Source organism: Daphnia magna, linkage group LG2 (genome assembly GCF_020631705.1).
Source record: "Daphnia magna isolate NIES linkage group LG2, ASM2063170v1.1, whole genome shotgun sequence".
Taxonomy (NCBI): Eukaryota; Metazoa; Arthropoda; class Branchiopoda; order Diplostraca; family Daphniidae; genus Daphnia; species Daphnia magna.
The window spans coordinates 10,942,952-10,964,346 of record NC_059183.1 but is presented as its reverse complement, the minus strand read 5'-3'; the positions used below and the strand labels follow the sequence as shown (position 1 = coordinate 10,964,346).

Here is a 21,395-nt window from a genome sequence, read left to right as displayed (position 1 = left end):
AGCTCACGTTTTTAAATTGAGCGGCTCGCGCTCGTCGCTCAGGAAAACGAGCGCCCTTTTCGCTCAAGCTCAGAGCGCGCTCCGCCCGACTCTGCATCATTGTATGAAAAAAAATCATCATTTCATGCAATAGGACGTGGAAATCATGCAGTTGTCTCAACTGAAATGTCTGTGACCTACAGTAGTTCTTGAGAGTAGATATTTTGGCTATTTTTTAAAATAATATATATATATATATTCCTTTCGGTGTTTGTCAATGGTTGCTTGATGGTGGTTCCTGAGGCAGACGCTAGGTGGCTCATGATGTGGAGAAAAACTTGTTAGAAAATGTGTCCGTTTCCCGAAAGTTATTCTACTGACTTGGCTGTTCCCCAACATAAATTCGAATTGGGAAAGCGGCTGTCAATAAGAGCCTTATCCATCCTTCTTTTTTAGTTTATGGGTTAAATGTGTAAATTCAACTGACCTCAAACCACTGGAAAAAATAACCATGCCTCATCCTCATCCTTTTAAAAATTAGAAGAAGCAAAGAAATACTTTCTTGCTCGAAAAGTTACATCATTACGTTAGATACAACTTGGATGCTGGATTGGTCAATTTTAAGCTCCTTCGTCTTCCCTAGTTAACTTTTCTTCAGTTACTTAATGGAGAAGCCAATTTATGTTTATGGTACAAATGGTGTGCTTGTTTCGGGAATAACAAGTTATTTGGCGAAATTAAAAAGAAATTTACCATCCTTCGGCATTGAACCTCTGGCTGTAAACTACATTCACTCAGATTGATGGATGGTCATCAGCATATAAAATACAATGTTTCTCCTTTCCTAACCACTTTTCACCGGCTAGGCGTATCTTAAAGTATCTGTCAACCACAAGTCAGCAATCGTTAACGCAGTAGCCTACAGCATTCCAAGTCTATATGAGTAATTTACAAGACCTGTTGTGAGAGGCAATCAAGCAAGGAGCTTTCAATTTGCGTTTGTAATACAGTAATAAAGTAAAACCAAATAAATTCCGCTAGATTTTTTGCCAAACGTCCCATTAATAACATGATTTTGTGCTGCTTATACCCATGACTAAATGACATTACTGCTGTTCGTTAAGCGTGACAAAAAAAAAAAAAAAAAAAACAAACAAACAATCTATTAAAGCACGAAGAAGTAGAAATTGATTCCCAACGATTTTAACTTATGTTCTCTAGCGCAAGAACTCGGTTCTGTGCTGAATGCATTATTTAGCATGATTTCCCCCTTGTCCGAGCGCTATGCTTTGTTTTAATTCATTCAAACAATTCAAGCATGATGTTTCATGTGATATACGTTTCCAGCAATGTAATTAACATTAAAGTAGATAAAGAAAAGAAATTCCATGTGTCTCAGTTTGAGTTTATTTAATTCTTCTGTCAGCATTAGGCTATGGCCGCAGAACGATAAGAGCAAACGTGTTTTACAAATTTTTCTTTTCCATAAATTAACGGATAATTTTTCTTTATTACCCAAGGGGGAGTCGTCAGCTTCTTCCTCCCGTACAGTTGAGAAATGTGAAAGTTACGTGATGTACGGTTAACTTGTAAGTTTATATCAAAAGAAAACGATGTCGAAATAAACACTAGTACTCTCTGCTCAACACAATAAAAAAGTTAAAATTCATTTTTGAATATGAGAGTGGCCCCTCTTTTCTTTTTTCGCACAGCTGTTAATGTAAAACGCCGGTCTGTTGGAAAGTAGGTCTGTCTCCACGGTAGAAGGGAAAGTTCAGATTTTTTTTTTGAAGTTTAAGGCCAGGTTTTTGCATGCATGTGATTTTAGTTTTTTTTTTTTTTTTTTTTTTGGGCTTTTGGGCTTTTAGTACCCGTCGGTTATAGTACTTACCTCATCCGCTCGATGGCCATTGCATCTCGTATTGCCTGAGAGAAAACTTAAGGAATGATTAGTCTGCTGGGGTTTGACGATTTTTGATTTGACGGAAAGGTTATATACAAACTCTATCGTCGCTATTGTATTGATGTGCGTCCCATAAAACATAGTTTTGGAAGTTCATAACAATAGTGAGAAAGAACAGTTACCATAGATCAACATGTGGCACGAAGCGAGAAAGCAGGAGCGTCTCTTGAAGTCCATGTATGTTTAAAAAAGGCAATGGCATACAACTTTGGCTTTCTAATTTTGAACTCAAATTTTTTTCCCTAGGATGGTAGATCACCGAAGAAGGGCAGAAAGGCGTCGAGAATATTACGAAAAAACTGTTAGTTAACTTAAAATTTAACTTTTGATTAACTGTTTGCTGCCCAATAAACATAATTGACAATCAACACATTTTCAGAAAGGAGATCCAGCTCAGTTCCTTCAAGTTCATGGCCGGCCTATGAAAATCCATGTTGACCCTAGCATTGCAGCTATCGCAGACAGCCCTGCTACTATGTATGTGTACATGATAGAGCTTAAACATAGTTTTGTTTTGACAGTGAAATTCTTATATCTTGCTCATTTTACCATAAATTCTTTAGTTCTATGAAGTAATTCTTTTTTACATAACCCTTTCATAGGATGCCTTGGCAAGGGCAGCCAGATATATTGATTGACCGGTTTGATGTTAGAGCACATCTGGATTTTATCCCTTGTCGCCCAAAAAGAGATGACAGCGACACAGATCTTGGTCCCAGTGAAGAAGTGTGGGAGGAAAGACAAGCAAGCTATGAGAGATATAGAATTCTTGTGCAAAATGAATTTATTGGAGGTAAACATTTGGAAAACTTATTCAGTATGGTAGGACGCTAGATCACTCATTGATTTAAACAACAATAATTTACTTTTGTCATTCATGACATGCCAAGATTGTTTTGTAGAGTGAACTGTATTAGGGCCAATAGTTTATGCATTTTCCTCATAAAGCTATGGATGTAGGAAGTCCTATCTTCTGCAAATGATTCCTTGTTGTAGTGACTGGCAATAGGTGCTCCTTCAGTGAGACTCATTGCAAGGAGTAATAGTAGCAAGATAAATTTTGACAACAGTCTACCCTGAAGAGACAAAGGAAAAATGCTAAATCATATATTTTTTGTAAAGAAGAGAAGCGTCACAAAAAGTTACCATTCTTCTGAAGCGAAGAGCTTTTCTTATCTCCATCGAGTAGCAATAATTGTAGTTGTAGCACAATAACAAAGTTTCATCAAGCACATCGATAGACAGATTAAAATTTTTAGATTTTTTTTTAAATACTACTTGTTCGGTTTTCCCCAACGATTGTGACTGTTAGCACTTTTGAAATTTGACTGCATTACCGGAGAACAGATGATGCATCTATGCCTCCAGAACTTAGATTGACGGGAAAAATAGATAGGTATCCTCTTTAGAAAGTTTTGAACGGTAAAGCGTACGTTGGAAAACGTTTTTGGTGTCCCTTAGTCCCGTCCCTTCTTTGAGAATCAAATCTCGCTCTCTCTGACTAACGAGGCAGATGGCGTTTTCACAATACAAGGCCGCCCGAGCTTAAACCGCGTAGCTCGCTTTCTTGGAGACGATTGCATGCAATGGTATCTCTGTTTCTGACAAAAAGCCTTTTCTCCTTTAGCCTTGCCAATTGGGACGAAATAGTAACGATGGGTGTTGACCAATCGACCTAGACAGGGCATGTGTAAACAAAATCTTTGCAGGAACCCGAGGCATTCTTACTTTTGTTTTCTATGCTTTCTTTTTAGTAAACACTTCTTGTGTTATATGTACTAGTTTCAGAGGAAAAGTTTCTACATCAAATATTGCTTGAAGAGCAATTTGGACCAGTTCAAAAATTAGGCGAAGAAGAAAAGAAAAAAATGCTAGCTCCAAAGAAAGCTGCTATAGGTTTTGTTTATGATGATTCTTCGCCATCATTATCGGCCGCTGCAGCGTCAACCTCACATAATATTCCTTTGGTTCCTCCGGAAGCAATCGAAGAAGATGAATCTGATAGTGACGTCGATTTAGGTAAGGCAAAAAATAAAAATAAAATTAAAAGCCAACTAAAATGAGTGTTTGCTGTTGATTACACCATAGATTTGTCTATTGCCGTGGACAAACTGACCACTGAGCAAATGCACGAAGTCAACAAATGTGCGCTTCATTATGGACTAGGCCGGCAGGACTTCATGTCACTACTCACTCGTGACTTGGACGAACAAGAGTCATTAAGAATTGCCAAGGAGGAAGAACAGGAAAGAGCGATGTATTCCGTAATATTGCGCAGTTTCTTAGATGTACTTTCTAGCCATAATTTCTCGTAATCACTTGTCTTTTAACTCGAATTCTAGGGAAGAAAAGCTAGGAAAGAGCGGCGGGCATTCAGAGAACAAAAACTGCAAGCTTTGCTAATGAATCGGTGTCTTAGTCCACCAAGGTGAACACCTCATCATACAATATTTCGAGATCCAATTTTTCAACTCGAATAATTCTGTTTATCTTCTTGCATGTTGAAGTTCATATAGTACTTTATGGTTTTATTTGTTGGGACCCTTAGTTACGCTACTCGAGCAAGCCCAACTTATGATGGGCAGTTTCGCCGCTCTAAATCGGTGTCAAAGTCAAGGTCGCCTTCGCCATTCGAAGGCGGAATCAAATTCATAACATCATTTGGTGACGAAGATTCGGATCCTGGAGGAAAAACGATTAATTCTCGGCCTGGAAACAAAACCCGCGACAAAGATTTATCAAGTAGCAGACGATCATTAGGTTCCACAGCTACCTCGGCTCGAGACAGAGCTGGACGTCCTTCAAGTAGCGGCCGTGATGAATGGAAAGTACAAGAAAGACGACGTTCCCGCTCGAGATCGGTAGGCCGTCGCGCTAGATCTCCTGTATCGCACAGTTCGAGAACAAAGAAAGAGAAAAAAACTGAATATAGCTACAAAAACGAGCGCTCTGGATCTCGCTCTCACCGAAGATCACGTTCACCACGTCATCGTCGCACTCGTTCGCGATCAAGGTCTCGCCGTCGTTCGCGTTATTCAAGATCACGCTCTCGGTCTTATTCTCCTCGAAGTAGCAGACGCCAAAGAAAGCGCTCATTTTCGCGGTATGGGAATTTTTTACGAAATCACAGCGAACCATTTTGCTGAAACCAGTAATAATTCTAAATATTTTTAGAGAGCGCAGTCGTAGAAAATCACCGTCATCTTCCTCGAGGTCATCATCTTCGCGGTCCTCATCGTCGCCTCCTTCAGTCCGATCTACTTCACCCATCCAACCGTCTCTATCGTCCGCCCTGCCGACTCGAGAAATACGCCAAATTAGTCCACCCGAGATACCTAATCCACCTCCTGCCCCTCCATTTCGGCGTTATTATGGGCGACAAAAAAGTGACTCTGATTTGTCCCTATCGGATACAGAGTTGACGCCATCATCCAAGATTTCAGCGTCTTCGTATTCAACGCCTAAGTATCTCGTCCATTCTATTCGTTTAAGAGAATTTGTTCTATCTGAAGTTTCTTTTGCAGGCCTTCTGTTTCAACCGTGACAGGTTCTAGTGGTACAAGCACTGGTGCAACCAAAGTCAGTAAGATATTCATATTTGCAGTGTCACAGTTTATTGCTAGGCAGTTTTCGTGCCGTATGTGTGTCGTTTGTCATGGCAGTTGCATAAATTTAGTTCTGTAAAACGAAAACCTTGCCCGTCGGTACTACTTAGTTATATTTTTAAGTGTTGAACTATTCGAATCAAGTTTATAATAGATTTATGATTATTTTTCTTTGCCAGAATACGTTGACGCCACAAGAACGCTTAAAGCGCAAGATGCAAGCAGCTCTCAACAAACAATGTACGTTGTTATGGCCGATCATAAAATGCATGCTTCGTGACTTAATCGGTTGTTCATGTTATTGTTGCAGACAAGGCGGATAAACGTGCAGAAAAGGAGAAGCTGCAAAAAGTCGAACAAGAAAGGTTAGATTATATCGTTAACGACTTTTGCAAATCCCATTAAAACAATTAACGTAAAACAACAAGGGTGAACCGAGAGGAAGAAATGCGCGAATTGGCACTTAGACTACGTCGCAAGTACGTACAATATAAAACAAAACAATTTCTTACGAAATTCTTAATGTTTCTTTTCTTAACTAAATAGGGAGCGTATGCGTCGCCATGCTGCAAAAGGAGAATCTGGTTCTTCTAGCCCGTCTTCTCGTTCACAGTCACGCTCACCATCTCGTACGCCATCGTAAATGATAACACTTCTATCCTGAGCGGTACTAGTTATTTAGTTTTTCTCGACAACTTGTGATAACTGTATTTGTCGTTAGGATGCAGACCAACGTTGGACAAATACATCCATAATTAATCTTGTGTGTCATACGCAATAATCGGACAAGGCACCTAATGGGACCTTCAAAAAATTAACCTAGACACTCTGGTATAAAGTCTATTCGATCATTAAAGGCAAATTTATGGACAACGTAATTCACAAAATTCAACGTGCGAGCATGATTCATCACATAAAATACAATGGTTAAATTTCAGATACAGCCACATCAGATATACTTAGGTGCCTGTTGAAATCAACGCAAAAGGCGGGACAGTTAAAAGCTTTTCCGAACAAGATTTCACGAACAATATATTTCCACAGCAGCAACATATACTGCAGTATTCTTAACGATAACTTTCCAAGGCTACATTGCAGGACTGTTTGAAGCACAAAAAGTTCTTTTTTATACAATCTTATACGATGAAGGTTGTAACGCGACTAGGTTGATCGGTACATTTTTGCATAAAACTTTAAATATGCACCAACGCCCACTTGAACAAGGCCACAAATTATTCACAGATTTAGGGGAGGGGGGGGGGTGACACCTGAATTAAGGGAGATATTAATTACAGACATTTTAAACTTCATGCCGTGCCAGACTGTAATTGGCAACCGGGGATCCCATCGAGTGATGCGAATTCCGCGCACATCGGTCTTCATAAAGTGACATTCGTCCTCGTGCATGAGGTGGTCGGTTCGAATGCTCGGGCTCGGTAAAGTGGATGTTCACTCTTGGTTGAGGCACAAAGGTGCTGAGTGTTCGTGTACAGTTAGCGTTGGAATAGTTGTGGCGTGGACGATTGGATCTACAGGGCAAACGAGAGGATACCGTGCTACTGGAAGCCTCGGTAATGGCAGTGTTTAAACTGCGCAAACTGTGATTGACGGCATTATCGTTGAGCGCAGTCACATCCTCGTTGCTGTTGCTCCGTCTACCGGAATCGCCATTACCGCTGTCTTTGCCGCTCGAATTTTCCGAATCAGAATTATTATCGGCAAGATAAGTGTAAAGCTGTCCGGTGGATCCAACATTTCCTTTGAATGCTAGGATTTCCAAATCCGGGGGATATAAGATTGCCGTTGGAATACTGTCTATATCGATATTAAGATCCGGGTCATCACTCTCCGCAGCCATGAATTCGACTCCGGGGAACGGCACGCTTGGCGTCGCATGGAGCGGTTGGGTTGGTAATGTAGAGGACGGAGACGAGAGGGCATTGATTTGCGCTCTCTTACGCGTCTGATGGATGATGATGACCCATACGATCGATGTGCCCACGACACAGCAAACAACAGCAATAATTATGATTCCAATAGTGGCCGATTCGTCTTCTCTTTCTCCCGACGCCAATAACGTTGGAATAACCGTCAACATGCTAGAGTCTCTTTCGACCCCAAGAGGGTTTGACATTTCACACTCATATCGACCTGCATCCGTTGCCCTTGTGTGAACGATTATCAAGAGTTGGCTATCGGCTGTGAAAAAATGCCTCTCGGTGGCAACTAATGGCCCACCATCTTTAGTCCAGTTCAATCGAGGTTTGGGAGAACCAGCCGCCATACACTCCAACACTGTAGTTTCGCCAGATACGATTTCTCTGTCTTCCATTTGTTTAACAAACGATGGGGTTTCTGTAATCGAATAATAAAAATAGTAAAATAAATTGTTACAAAAATTATGGGTGGTGGCAACAATTACCAAGAACAGTGAGCGTCGCATTTGCCACGATGACACCAGCCACGTTTTGAGCGGTGCAAGAGTAAACACCCATGTCAGCTGCCTTGACGTTAACGATGAAAAACACGTCATCATTTGACATGACATGCATGCGTCGCTCACGTGCAGCGGGAAAGTCATCGCCTCCATCCTTTTTCCAAGCTATCTCAGGTGGCGGAGACCCCTCTGCATGGCATTCTAACCGAGCAGTATTCCCTGCTTTCACTCGGATATCAACCGGTGTTTTTGTAAAGGTTGGAAAAACTAGAAATATGATACAAGATACATCAGAAGTTTGCCTTAGAACATGTTACGCAGTGAATTACCATGAACGGTTATCTTAGCCCGGGAAGAGTAGGTCGATCCGAAATCATTTGACACAATGCATTGATAACGCCCAGCGTCTTCGTCGGTAATATTTTGAAGTAGAAGCTCCGACGTCATAAGATTGGTACGTCCGTCCGGCGAACGGGCGAATGTCACCACTTGACTGCCCCTGAAAACCAGATTATCTTTCTTCCAGATAGCATTCATAGGGGATGCCGCCGATGTCGATTCAGCCTTGCATGTCAAAGTAACATTTTCTTCTTTCAGAGCAACTTTGGTCATGGGTTCTTCGGTGATGAACGGTTTGGGAAAATCATCTTTTAAAAAACTGACAGTTAGCTCAACATTGCTTGATAAAACTGTTAAACTCGTTAACTTACCACACGTAAAATTATGAATGGATACATTTTGAACAACTGAACCGACCAGTGGTTCAGGATGTCCACACTTAAGATCTACTGTTGCGGCTAGTGCGCCATTCGCATCCAGCCAAGGTGGGAGCCATTTCAGTTGACAATCACATAAAAGGCTGCTGCTATTAAGTCGCAACTCCTGAAGCGCTGACAGCTCAGAGAAGGCCCCGTCTTGAATGGTTGCAATTGCGTTATTTTGCAGATCGAGAATCTTTAGTCCTTGCATTCCAGTAAAAGCTTTGCGAGCCACAGATTTGATGCGATTGGCAGCCAGACCCAGTTTTGTTACTTGGCTCAGCTCAGTAAATGTCCCATTCGTGTCTTCGATGGTCCATGAAATTTCATTATAATTCAGTTCTCTGCAAACATAAAATAAAAGATAACCATTTTGCAGGATTACAAGATTAAGAAAAAACGTTATCGTACAGTATTTGCAGCGATGGTAGATTAGCAAATGCTCCTTCCTCAACATATGAGATCTTGTTGTGATCTACGTTCAGTTGCCGCAGCTTTGACAGTTTGGTCAAGGAAGACTTCTCAACAGAAACCAGATCATTGTGCGACAAATCCCTAAAAAAATACAAAAATAAGCTTACAATTATAAAACGGAAAAATGAACATTACAGAGAACACTGCAAAGAAAAGATTAGTTAAACATTTAAGGGGACTATCTATTGCTTTTGATGTTGAAATGCTATAAATCCGTTCAGTGAAACACCATCGTAGTTTTCAGCGGCACGCACTATGTATAGCGTGCCTCTTCCCCACGCATTCAAAAAAGGGTGCTTACCTATCCCTAATGGTACACTCATTGAAATTCCCCTAAAGGGATGGTGGGTGGGGTATGGACATCAAGACATACCCAGCACGTAATATTTGGACCTGGGACAGTTGATGATGCATCGGCGTCCCCTCAATAAGCAACAAGAAATCTGTATTTATCTGCTATGTAATTTTAAACTCCTAACTATCAGTCGCAATCCCGCAATCATTTTACAAATAAATAACTCAGCAAAATACTGTCCTACATTACTACACTCACGTTCAATTGATAACGATTATCACCACGATTGCTTATATGAAATACTCGTATGAAAGACTTGTATGGCGCATTTTTGATGTAAAGTTCTTAAAATCGAGGTAAAATTTCACGGGATCATTCAACATGGGAAAAACATAAGATAATTGTTGTGCAACTTACAAGTCCCACATTTGTTGGCAAAACTCCCATGCGTCCTTGTCAATAGTTGAGATATGGTTGTTACTCAAGCTCAGCTGCTGCATTGAGTTTAGGCCGTACAACCAAGCTTTGGTGACGGTCGTGATATTATTGAAGTCAAGTTGCCTTCGAAATAAAGAAATAGTTAGTCAACAGTTCATTAATGTTTTCTTTTTATCTAAGAACAGAATTGCGCTTTTGCGAAAAAGATGGGAAATTACAATTGTTGGATCGAAGATAGCCCAAAAAACGCGCCGTCGAAGAGTTGGCTGATTTCATTTCGACGAAGGCGAAGGGCGGTCAACGACAGGAGGCCATCGAATGTCAATCCTTCTATCTTTGTTAGACGATTCCGATTCAGTTCCCTGTCACAAACGAGACCAAAAGAACGGAGACGTTAGACTAGTCATAGTAAATTAGTAGTAATAAGACTTTTCGTTCGACGTTTCCATTCCTTATTGACTTCCACGTCAATCAATGGCTTGTTTGTTAAACTTACAGAACTTTAAGGGCCGAAAGTCTCTTAAAGAGTTCTTTAGGAAGAGATGTAATCCTGTTGCGTCCTAATTTCAAGTCAACGAGCGCCGTCAGGTTGTAAAAGCAACCTTTATCCATGTGTTGTAGTCTGTTGTTGCTTAAATTCCTGGAAAAGACGAAGGAGCATTAAAATTTCATATTGATTAAGTTCCGACCTAAACGTAACCTATTTTCGTGATCCAACGTCCAATAAAATTTTTTTAGTTAAGAAACTATGAAACTGTGGAACGTGTAAAAATAGGTTCAATACTTTTTAGATTCCATCCCATTATTAGTTTTTTTTTATTAGTTTCCCTTCCTGACCAAGGATCAGTTTCTTTGGTCCCCATTCCGATTTTTTTGGATTCAACTTTAGCTCCTTAAGGAGCCGTGCAAAGTATATTAAAAAAAGGGCATAACTTTCGTAATCTTCTAGACAAAATGAAAGCCCTCAAAAGTGACTGGCTGTCCTACCCACATACATGGTAACTAGGTCGTAAACCTTTTTATACATTTATTTAACAAAATATAATCAAGCGCGTCGTAGAGTTTTGATATTTGATTCGTCCTTGCATCCATTTCGCGCTTATCCTCATTTTTTTACTGATATCGTATGTGATCCTTAATGTTCGTTCAGTACAGATAAATCGCTGTTATGTGTCACTCCCACGATAGCCGGGGTAGTTACAGTATTTGAAAAACAATGTCTCCAATTACAAAAAAAAATATTGCCCACACACTATTTGAATCATTTGAAACGGTCTTGATGGGTTCAATTTACTTTGTCCATCGAAACAAAGCTGTCAGCATTAGTGAGTGGATCCATTACACGCAGTGAAATCAAACGTTGTGAACTTACAAGATCTGGAGGCGGCTACCATTGGCGAATATTCCGGCAGGAAGCTCGGAGAGCTTGTTGTGGCTGAGGTCTAAGTTTTTAATAGACTTGGTTTGCGCTAACCACGTGCTGTTCATTGACAAGATTTCGTTGTGAGCCCTGGATAGGATAAATGAGTAGTTAATCGACCGTTTCCTTTTGGAGACACGTGTGTGAACGATACGATTGCAGAACACAACTTACAGATTTAATGACGACAGATTGACGAGGGGTCCAAGGTCAGGGATTTCCACCATCTGGTTATGGTTCAATTTTCTGTTGTTTGTACATTTCAGGTAGAAAGGAAAGAATAATAGAATAAATAAAACAAAGATATTTAAGAGGTTTTTCTTTTTAAATAGCTGGTTAACTCGTACTAGTTTTTTAAAGCACTACTGACAAAACCAAAATGGATGCACTCAAGTCCTCACAATTACAGATTCTGAATGGGGGATTTCGAACTGTCACTTCATTTCCTATATGAGTTTGCTACAGAGGATACGGTAATGCGATGAACTATGGATTGCCATTTGACTCTCGTTTTCAACCCTTTCGCTAACATACCATTTTTTCCCCCAAGCAAAACTTGCGGGCAGTGCCATGAGAAAATACAAGTACTTTCGCTGTGTTCCAAAAGGAAATTAGAATGATATTTTTTTTTGTATATGCGCACTGATAAAAAGCATGCCGTGAAGAGACATGATGCCCAACAATACCACACAAAACAATTCGTAAATGTTAAGTCAGGCTCGTAATTACGCATTCGGAGTAAAAATCTCTATTGGCCACTGTTGAAGCACGCAGCACTCTGCGGTTGGAGAGCTGTGAACCACCGGTGGTGCACACAGGATTAAATACGCGTGGAATACAGGCAGTGCACATGGCAGAGAATGGGTTAACAATATTTCCTGTGTCTTCTATTGCAATTCTTCTACTGATTTTGAGACGCTATAAACCGTTCCCGTGACAACCTCACGGGCTTACTCAATAAGGCAACATGCACTTAATGCGGACCTAATTAATGTTAAGCCGTCAAATGGCGTTGCGCACAGATGACAAAACGGAGCATTTCATACAGCCGCATGACAGTTTTTTATCATTGTTACAAAAATGAAACGACAATCATCTCTAAATGGATCACTGGCCAAAACGTCCTGTCAACATGTTCATACCAAAAGATCAATCATTTAAACACACACGATTTCTTACAACGGGGAGTTTATAACAAACGGGCAACAGCATTCTAAGTGCCAAACTAATGCCATTAACTTGAGCTGACGGACCTATTAGCGAGTCAAAGAATATATACTTACACTTCATTTAAGTGGATTAAGTTTGCCAGGGAGCCGGGTACGACGAATTTTACTCTGTTGTTGCTGAGATCTCTATTGAAGTAAAGGAATTAAAAAAATATATATATACAAAAATGCCGTAAGTTATGTATCCAAACAGGTACTAAATTTTGAATCTCCCTGTTCACAAAACACAATAAAACGTTTTAAATCAATTTCTAGAGAAACAAAATTGCGTTAAGTCTTAAAAAACCCTCTGTCACAAACAAGCATTTCTACTAGATTCATTATTTATCTTGAACTTGTGCGCAATCAAGTAGGAGAGATCTAGGCGTAATTAGAATATGCCAATTTTGCTTTCAGCAGTAATTCCACATTATTGCCTTTCGTAAAATATAACTTGACTGGATTGAATTGGCTGGCAATTCTTTTTGTTTTTCTCGTACAGGGGCTTCTCTTCACATTTTTGAAATTGAATGCAGTAGAATAAAGAAACCTTTCATTTTTAGCGCAAGAATTGATAAAGAAGAAGGGAAAAAGGAAAAAAAAGGACTGGAAGGTACTGAATATAGCTTGGGCGTAGTGGACGCTAAAGTCGAAGCCTTCTTTTCTGTTGATTTCTTTTGTGAAGTGCAGCTGTGAACACTATACGGCCTATATCACTCAATAGCTTCAGCGAAACGCACACCTTTTCAGCGTTTTCCAAGAATGGTGTGGGGGTGAGGGGGAAACGAAGATAGCATTTTTTTTTTTTTTTTTTTTACAATGCATACTCTCATGGGCTAGGGAAGATGGAAAACTACAAATCATAAAACGAACGTGGTAGATGCCAATGCCAAAATGCCCGACCGAAACGTGCACAAAGAGCGTTTCCAAATACGGCCATCTAACGACTAAGGTCTAGGGCCAAGAAAGCCTACATGATGGATTAAGACGGAGGGCTCTCAGCATTAAGTGTGAAAAAAGGATGTTAATTAGGGATATTTCCTTCTGTCTGTAGATACAGCGGAAACGGGAATTTGATTTTGTTGCGACGGGTGGGCTGTCTGTTTTAGCCAAACCCAGGACTTTTTATGGAGTGGATCCTACAATCCAGCCAAGTCTTTGAGTTAGGACAAAGAAGCTCTTTTTTTCTTATTTTCATACGGCAAATTTGGTGATCAATTAAAGAAGAGAGTTTATATTTCTGTAAAAACCAAATAGGACAAATATTGAGCATGTAGGCGAAACTAGGGCTGACTGAATTTTTCTATGGCCTCCATAAGAAATCGTATTCCTCCCTCTGAAAAAGTCATTTCGTTGCACACATCCACCAGAATTTTCCTCCCAAAATGGGAAAACCGAGAAAAAGAGTATGACAGGCGAGGGGGAAGGTGTTGGAATGCCTGTATACCCATCACTATAGACATGGGGGGAGAAATAAGAGGAGGGGGTAAAACTTATAAGCGTCCGACACCTTATGTTGAGGGTCTATACATCTCAAAGTTCTATAGCAATGTGTAGCGGTGGGGTGGGCTCAACCCAATTCTACTTCTTCCCTCTTGAGGGGAAAAAACCCCGAAAGCTCTCTTTTGTACTTTAAGTATGAGCGTTCCAAACAGGAGGATGGGAAAAGAAAAGAAAAACCTTCAAGAAAGCGCCAAGTTCTCTAAAAAAGACGACGAGGCCACCACGAAAAAGACTCCCCTTCTTCTTTGAAACCCTCGAAAGGTGCGGGCTCTTGGACGTGGACACCACGGGGGAGCACCTTTAAACCCTCACAAAACTTTCTTATAGCTTTTTCTTTGCTTTTCAGTTTGCTTCTAAGGTAAAAATAAAAATAAAAAAAATAAAAAAACATTCAACATTTCACTATTTATACTATAGTAGAAACATCTGTAACGAATGCTTCGTCGGAATACACAAAAACCTCGAGATATCTCGGTTCGCTTCTATCAATAACGACACTGACTAAAATGTTATGAATTCCCAGGAAGAATAACATCATTTTTCTAATTTAAAATTGTGAAAGTTTGCTTTTCAGTCTCATGTCCATATGGTTGTGGAATACTTACAAATGTTGCAGATTCTTGAGATGACTAAACTGGTAAGAGCTGAATGTATTAATGAGGTTTTCTTGCAGTTCCCTAGCAAAGGAAAAAAATGATTATCATAAAAAGCAGTACAAGAATTGGCCATGGTAAAACCATAGTAAGAGCTCATTCTGGAAACTAGTCCACTTGTGACTTTGCTTTTTAATAAACTGGGATAGTTAAAATGCACTTACAAGACTTCAGTCCATAGAGGTAAATCTTTGGGCACTTGGGTAAGCCCCTGTTTGCTACAGTCAACCAGGGTACCAAGGCATGAACAAGTGACTGGGCAGACACTAGATTGAGACAACGAGAGAGTGGCAAACAATGGAAGACACACTAACGTGAGGCACCAAACACTAAAATCTCCGAAACCAAATCGAACTTTCGGCCACAAGGCCATTTTCACAGCTTTTATTTTTGTGCTCCTCCTTTGAGAAAGCAGTGGTTTTTGTTCGAATATTGAAAGATGACGAGAAAGGAAGTGTGAATAAGGGATGCACGTTGGTAACACAAATAATCCTCGAATGTCACTCAATACACTGAAAATCCATCGTCTCAGTAAACATGGAACTGTTTAACGCAGAATGCTATTCCAGTTGGTATGTTTATGTTTCACAAACGAAATATCAATGTAAACTGTTGAGCTTTCTTTCTGACGTCTAACACTATAGACTACGAGCGTCCATCTTGATCACAACTCCCTACGAAAGTGAAGGCCGTAAATGTGTCTTTTATTTTTATTTTTTACTGCTGTGGTCGCCATCTGGCGGGAAAATATTAGTTCCTTATTTTGCCGCTGAAAATGAAATATTAATTGCACGGCTATCCTATGGTGGAAGAGATGAATGGTGGAGCCACGGCATAGGGATTCGGCCAAGCGAACTAAAGGGAACGTTGAAAGTGGTCGCTACGGCGTCACCGTATTTTCTTCCGATTTTGAGAGCTGTTTAACATGCACTAGCTACCACACACTAAACACCATGCACCAGTATACCATGTAACCACCATACCATGCACTACAGAACATTAAATATAAATACTTAGAAAGCTTGCATCGTAAAAGTACTTCGTGTTAAACAAGTTTATTTCTCGATTGATATTTTAAAATTATCACATTTTAATTCCCTTTCTAAGTTTATTAGCGCTCTGCATGCAGATGATATGGAAGCGGAACAGGAGTAGCATGTATCAACTTTTCGCTGTGTTCGATAGAGCAAATTTAAATAAGTATTCCTTTGTTGGACCCAGACAGATGACGCAGTGTCATACCGAATTTTTAACCTACCCTTCGAAAACTATTGTTCGTTTTCTCAACATACCGTTTGATCATGTTTTATTGGGACAAACCAGAGAAGAAGGGGAGATGGGTAACCCCATGCTAAAAAACGTGGGCAGTTTTTGACACTTTTTGACTGACATTAGCGCCATCCTACGACTGGGAGACAATTTTTTTAACATTCCCCACCCCTTTTTGTAATCTCAGAAGCGTAACTTGGGCGCCCTTTGTCAATTTTTTCATACTTGATCAGTGATAGGATTAAATTTAGTTAATGAATAAATCTTCAATAACGCGAGTAAACAAAATCAAAAACATGCAATCGGTCCACGTACTGCTTCTCTCAGACGCTAGATGGCGTCGATGTTCTTTAAATTTTTCTCCCTATTGTCTTGCCCATCTCCCCTTCATCTCTGGGACAAACCAAGAAATTTCCGTGTTTTTATCTTATTTTTTAATTTTCTTGTTGTGCATTTCTCAGTTTCACTTGTTATGATGCTGGACTAGTGCTACACTTGTCGTGATTCTGACGATCGTTTTCTTATTGACTGTTATCGAATAATCGCGAATAATAAATACAGTTGTTTCCTTAACAATTTTTCTTTTTAAATTTATTTAAAAATCCATTCAGGGTATGGGTGCGTTTATAGGTTCCAATACCAATTACGGTATTATTCAATTTCGGTGCTATTCTACTATGATTTTCGGCTAAGAAACGTATTGATAATCGTTGGGGAAAAAAACCGACGATTTTTGCCCTCGACAACGCACCGTCAGTTTTCCTCGGTTAAACCGTACTTCCCTTGTCCATCACTTTAAAACTATTTTTGGATACGAAGACCGCTAACAAAAATTAACAGTGTGATTTTAGGCATATGTATTTCGGAAAATTGGTGTTTTATAATTTTGTGTGTATTTCTTCGAAGCCGTTTGTTTTGCGCCTGATGGCCCCAAGCCATAAATGCAAACGATTTACACTGATTTTCATCAGACGAAGTTAAAGTAAGACTGTGCGAAATTTTTACATAAGCGTAATTGTATGTACTATGTAGTGCCTTTCTTTTCAACCACAGAAATATTGGGAAATGGAAAAAATCATCCTGAATTGCAGAAATTTAGGTGAAGGAGACAACTCCCCTTCTACTGGAAATAGATAGAAACAAACTATACCATTCGTTTCGAATGGCTATAACTGGTCATGGAAACTCTCTGCATAAATCATTGATGTCCAGCTGAGATGAACTAGCCAGGTGTCCCTGCTATTGAACTGATTCACTAAAGCGGGCCGATACATAAGAAAAATGAAGAAATGGAAGGAAGAAAATAAACGGTTTAACATAAAAGGACAAAGAAAGTTTCAAGTGAAGGATAAAAGATGGAGTCCTAAAAAAATTGACTTGCATGCGCAGACATTTTTATCCACCTGCGACCAGGTATATGAAGCTATCTACCGAATAAAGGCAGGAAATTTACCAGTGGTATTTCAAGTTATTGCATTCAGAATAAAAAGAGACCTGCTGAGTCGTTGTATTCAATCGTTTTCATTGCGCTCAACTCCTCTTTAAAAAAAAAAAATGAATTTTGAATAGTAGATCCAAGCAGTTCCTTTCTTTCGTTACAAGGTGAAAATAGAAATAAAAATACACGATTGAATGCACCAAATCTGTTTTCACGTTTCAATGAGGAACTCGACGTTTCGCCAAAGATATGACTGATTTGGTTCAGTTGAATTAAAAATCGACAGCTCATTGCCAAGTCTGCCTTGTGGTTGCCTTCACGTCCTTTTTTTTCTTTTCTTAAAAAAAAATTAAAATCAAAGAGGCGAAAGAGTCCTTTACCTCACCGAAACAGGTGTAAATGTATTCACACCATTTCATCATTCTTTTAAATGAAGTATGCCTTTCTCAACTTTTTGAATTTTTCGTTTTGTCGAGCCGAAATTTTTTTCAAAAGAAGGGTCCGATAGAGAGAAAAAAAACAAAAAATTGAGTCTCTTTTTGTGTGATTCCCTTATGACCTCGCCCTCCTGTGGATTGCTGGATATGCCTCATTTGCACCTGTGCGCCCGGTGTACCTAACCACCAGATACAGAGATAGCGGAAGGTCACCTTTAGTTTTAATTTGAATGCTTTGAAATGATGTGCCACAGACTAACTAAATTCACTTTTTGATAAAAATAGTTGCTGCATTTGAATAGCCCGTAATAAATAAATTTGATGGTATGGTTGATTCAACAAACTTCAACTTTAAGCAGATGGGAAATTTTAAAGAATAAATAATTATAAAGATCGAATTATACATAGCTCTGGGTGGAGTTTTTCATGGGCATTGTATTTAATTTGATGGATTTTGTGTGTTAAAGACACTTGCATTTGCAAGTAGGCCTACTAGATATCCCTCTTATTTGGAGTTATAACCCATTATTTACGACCACTCTATCCAACTCCCCCTCTTTTTCTAATTATTTCGATTATGTCGGTACACAGTTTTTCCGAAAAAAAAAAAAAATCCCTTTTAATTTTTAGTTTACGCAAAAAGGCCTTGTATGTAAAAAAAATGGCTTTCGTTTTTCGTTAGAAAGAAGCGTAATTATTATTATTATTATTAAAGCTGCTTAATTTCCCAAGGTACAATCACGATATAATAGCAAGGTACACGATCGCCGTATCACTCTCTGTATGGGAAAACGGCGGGTGTTTACTAAGTGGTTCCAGGATTCCCCGTTGGGTTCGATAGTCTAGCAGGTCGGTCGTCTACAGGGGTGATGGGGCAAAACACCTTTTTTTTACTTTTAGGTAAACTATAAGTTTTAAATTTAAATAAATGAATAGCTATTGATAAAATCTGTCCATTTTTGTAAAATGATCACTCAAAGAGTAGTTACTTGAGTAGTAAACCAATTCACGATTTTTTGGGTAGGTCAGTGCGGTTTAACGGGTCTCGGGTAATCCCCATCTCCCAGTAATAGGGGAGAGTTGGGCTAGTTGGCAGGAGGGCGTTGGCAGGAGGGCAAGTATGCAATTCTTAATTTGAAAGAATTGTGTGCAAGAGATTTTTTTGAAATAATTCGTGGTCAAAGATGTTTATCGTGCGCACATTTGTGCAAAGTGTTATAACTTTATCGCAAATAGTTTAGGAAATAGAAAATAAAATTTTTTTTTGCGTCAAATCCACAATAGTTGCGGGCTTGGTATTCATCAATTATATCATTTCTTGATATGCATGTATTTTTTAAAAAATATGAGTATTATAGAAAATTGTGTCCTCTATTGAACTGTAACAATCGATTTGATTTAATCAATTATAAATGAGTTGATACATTGAAACATGGAGCATGTCGGCATATGCATTATACATGCATATGTATAGTACATGACCTGTCAAAATGTCAGTGCATTGTAAGTCGAATTTTTGCTAGATATGACTTATGGTGAACAGTGGTATGCATAAGAGGCCAAAATTTGGCACATGTTAGGGTGTTTAAATTCACCCTATTTTGAAAAATTGCGCCGTTTGCGGCGTTGCCTAATTCTATTTGATTTTTATTTCAAAGCAGAAACATACCTTAAACGTAGGGCTCGGCCTCGATCAGTGATCGGGGTGAACTTGACCAGCTAACAACGGAATATACTGGCGCGACAAAAAAATTTCTATTTTTCAGCGTTTTTTATCTTTTGTGCCAGTACCCTTCCGTTGTTAGCTGGTCAAGGTCACCCGGTCACTGATCGGGGCCGAACCCCACGTATACGGTGTCAGCCAGTACCAAAAACGTCTAATTGACCGAGTCTGTCTCCCGCTCTCTCCCACTCACAGTCACAGCCACTGCCTCACTGGTCGAGTCATACAATACAAAACATGATTTTGAAAACTAGGCAATGCCGCAAATGGCGCAATTTTTCAAAATTGGGTGAATTTAAAACATAAATAAAAAATTCCCTTAAATTGCACCGTCATTATGATTTTAGTCCCAAAAAATCGGGAAAAAAGGAGCCCTTTGGGATGGATGATATGATCCCTGAGGGATTTACTTTTCTAGCACACAAACTGATAATAAAAATTTCTAATTATTCTAATTTCACGTATTCCTGGAAAGTTCCCTGAGATCCGTCAAACCACACCAACCCGCCCGACCTAGACAAAAAATATTCAATCGGTTTACTACTCAAGTAGTTATTTTTCAAGCGATAATATTTACAGAAATGGATAGCTCTCATCATGAATTATCCATTTATGTAAAATTTGTTTAATTCGTCCTTATATTTCTATCGATAGAGGCTATTCTAATTTTGTGTACCACTGAGGCAAGGGGATTTCCCGTGACACGTTAAACCGACCCGACCTACCTACCTGGAAAATGGCCGATCGGTTATTACTCGGGTAGATAGTTTTCAAGCGGTTCCATTCGGTTCAAAATATCCAGTGTAAAAGATACGGCCTGGCCTAAACCTAACCTCCAAAAGGGTGAGCAAGTGAAGAAAACAAATAAAAATACAATATATTACATGAAATGGGGTAGACAGGTTTCAAAGTAATGTAATCGGGTATTGGAACCAGTTATACTAGCCAAATGCCCATGGGTGACAATTCACAATTAACACTAATTTTTAATGAAAGCGTGCCGTTGCTTAGTTAAATAACATTCTAAAAATGAAAAATTATATAAAGATTAAAAGCATTGTATTACACAAATTAATAAAAACAAAAATTAAACAATTATCGTAAGTAAATAACATACAACAAAAACAAATAAAGATGGCAACCCAACAGATGCACACAAGACTAGGGATCGGTCCCGATTACCTGATACCCAACTAACTACCGGAAGGTACTGGCGCGACACACGTAAAATGTGCCTTTTTCAGCTTAGCGCCAGTATCTTCCGGTAATAAGCTGGTTCTCGCGTAATCGGGGCCGATCCCTACACAAGACACGAGAAAAATATGGTAGCGGGAAGGAGAAAAGGATGGAGGATTGAGGGTAGGGAGAGGAAGAGAGCCATCACAATGGCTGATAGGATTCTCCGCTCACTACCCGAACTGTCGAGTTGACTCGCGGAGACCATGTTGAAAATTTCGTACTAACGGGAAGATGAAATTATGAGAATTTACTAAATGGACCAAAATCTTTCTCAATGAGGCGATTTTTTACACTTGCTGGAATTCTTTAACTAAAAGTTAGGGATTCTAAAATACATAATAAATACACATAACAAATACATAATAAAATTTAAAAAATACATGAGAATCCTGTTATTACTTAACCTTGTATTTAGTTTTCGAAGCAGTAGCAGTAGCAAGCGCCAGATAGCGTAGTCGTAACCCTTTTTTTTCTTCTGTTTGGTTGTTGCCAGGTAACGGATCATCGCCAAAGGAGGTATTCGAGTTTATAGGCCTCAACCATTAAGTAGGCCTTG

The 21,395-nt window shown here is 39.3% G+C and overlaps 2 protein-coding genes, 1 long non-coding RNA gene and 1 other non-coding gene across 6 annotated transcripts; 2 read left to right on the top strand and 2 right to left on the bottom strand.

The window, feature by feature from the left end:
• Window positions 1-1,896: 1,896 nt before the first annotated feature.
• On the top strand, window positions 1,897-6,484 carry LOC116917718 (CLK4-associating serine/arginine rich protein). Of its 3 annotated transcripts, none has more exons than XM_032923312.2 (15): window positions 1,897-2,119; window positions 2,189-2,243; window positions 2,322-2,419; window positions 2,545-2,735; window positions 3,725-3,961; window positions 4,031-4,206; window positions 4,285-4,370; window positions 4,491-5,045; window positions 5,117-5,407; window positions 5,467-5,521; window positions 5,727-5,787; window positions 5,858-5,912; window positions 5,976-6,026; window positions 6,094-6,214; window positions 6,276-6,484. In XM_032923312.2, the coding sequence occupies exons 1-14, from the start codon at window positions 2,076-2,078 to the stop codon at window positions 6,188-6,190; spliced, it is 2,052 nt and encodes a 683-aa protein (XP_032779203.1). In that variant the 5' UTR covers window positions 1,897-2,075; the 3' UTR covers window positions 6,191-6,214; window positions 6,276-6,484. The 3 variants fall into 3 exon arrangements, 2 of the variants coding, with proteins under 2 accessions (XP_032779203.1, XP_032779202.1); XM_032923311.2 differs by having other exon boundaries at window positions 1,898-2,119; window positions 6,269-6,484; XR_004391247.2 differs by lacking the exon at window positions 6,276-6,484 and having other exon boundaries at window positions 5,467-5,525; window positions 6,094-6,185.
• LOC116917719 lies at window positions 2,709-3,685 on the bottom strand. Its single transcript, XR_004391248.2, has 2 exons — window positions 3,089-3,685; window positions 2,709-3,018 (listed from the first exon to the last, which is right to left on the bottom strand). It is a non-coding gene; the product is annotated as an uncharacterized LOC116917719 (long non-coding RNA).
• Window positions 6,374-15,415, bottom strand: LOC116917717 (leucine-rich repeats and immunoglobulin-like domains protein 3). Its single transcript, XM_032923310.2, has 13 exons — window positions 14,898-15,415; window positions 14,686-14,757; window positions 12,653-12,724; window positions 11,544-11,615; window positions 11,322-11,459; window positions 10,446-10,589; window positions 10,168-10,311; window positions 9,929-10,072; window positions 9,154-9,297; window positions 8,695-9,086; window positions 8,314-8,631; window positions 7,970-8,251; window positions 6,374-7,902 (listed from the first exon to the last, which is right to left on the bottom strand). Exons 1-13 carry the CDS (start codon window positions 15,104-15,106, stop codon window positions 6,848-6,850), a joined length of 3,186 nt encoding a protein of 1,061 aa, XP_032779201.1. The 5' UTR covers window positions 15,107-15,415; the 3' UTR covers window positions 6,374-6,847.
• Window positions 9,503-9,640, top strand: LOC116918086. Its single transcript, XR_004391398.1, has one exon. It is a non-coding gene; the product is annotated as a U11 spliceosomal RNA (small nuclear RNA).
• Window positions 15,416-21,395: the final 5,980 nt, after the last annotated feature.

Bases quoted from the DNA above. Each gene is read 5' to 3' on its own strand.
- LOC116917718 (XM_032923312.2), top strand. From the start codon at position 2,076: ATGTGGCACGAAGCGAGAAAGCAGGAGCGTCTCTTGAAGTCCAT. The intron at 2,244-2,321 runs GTTAGTTAACTT...ACACATTTTCAG, and splicing joins GAGAATATTACGAAAAAACT to AAAGGAGATCCAGCTCAGTT. The intron at 5,046-5,116 runs GTATGGGAATTT...AAATATTTTTAG, and splicing joins AGAAAGCGCTCATTTTCGCG to AGAGCGCAGTCGTAGAAAAT.
- LOC116917717 (XM_032923310.2), bottom strand. From the start codon at position 15,106: ATGGCCTTGTGGCCGAAAGTTCGATTTGGTTTCGGAGATTTTAGTGTT. The intron at 14,758-14,897 runs GTAAGTGCATTT...TTCCTTTGCTAG, and splicing joins CCTCTATGGACTGAAGTCTT to GGAACTGCAAGAAAACCTCA. The intron at 10,590-11,321 runs GTAAGTTCACAA...CGTCTTTTCCAG, and splicing joins GGTAGCCGCCTCCAGATCTT to GAATTTAAGCAACAACAGAC.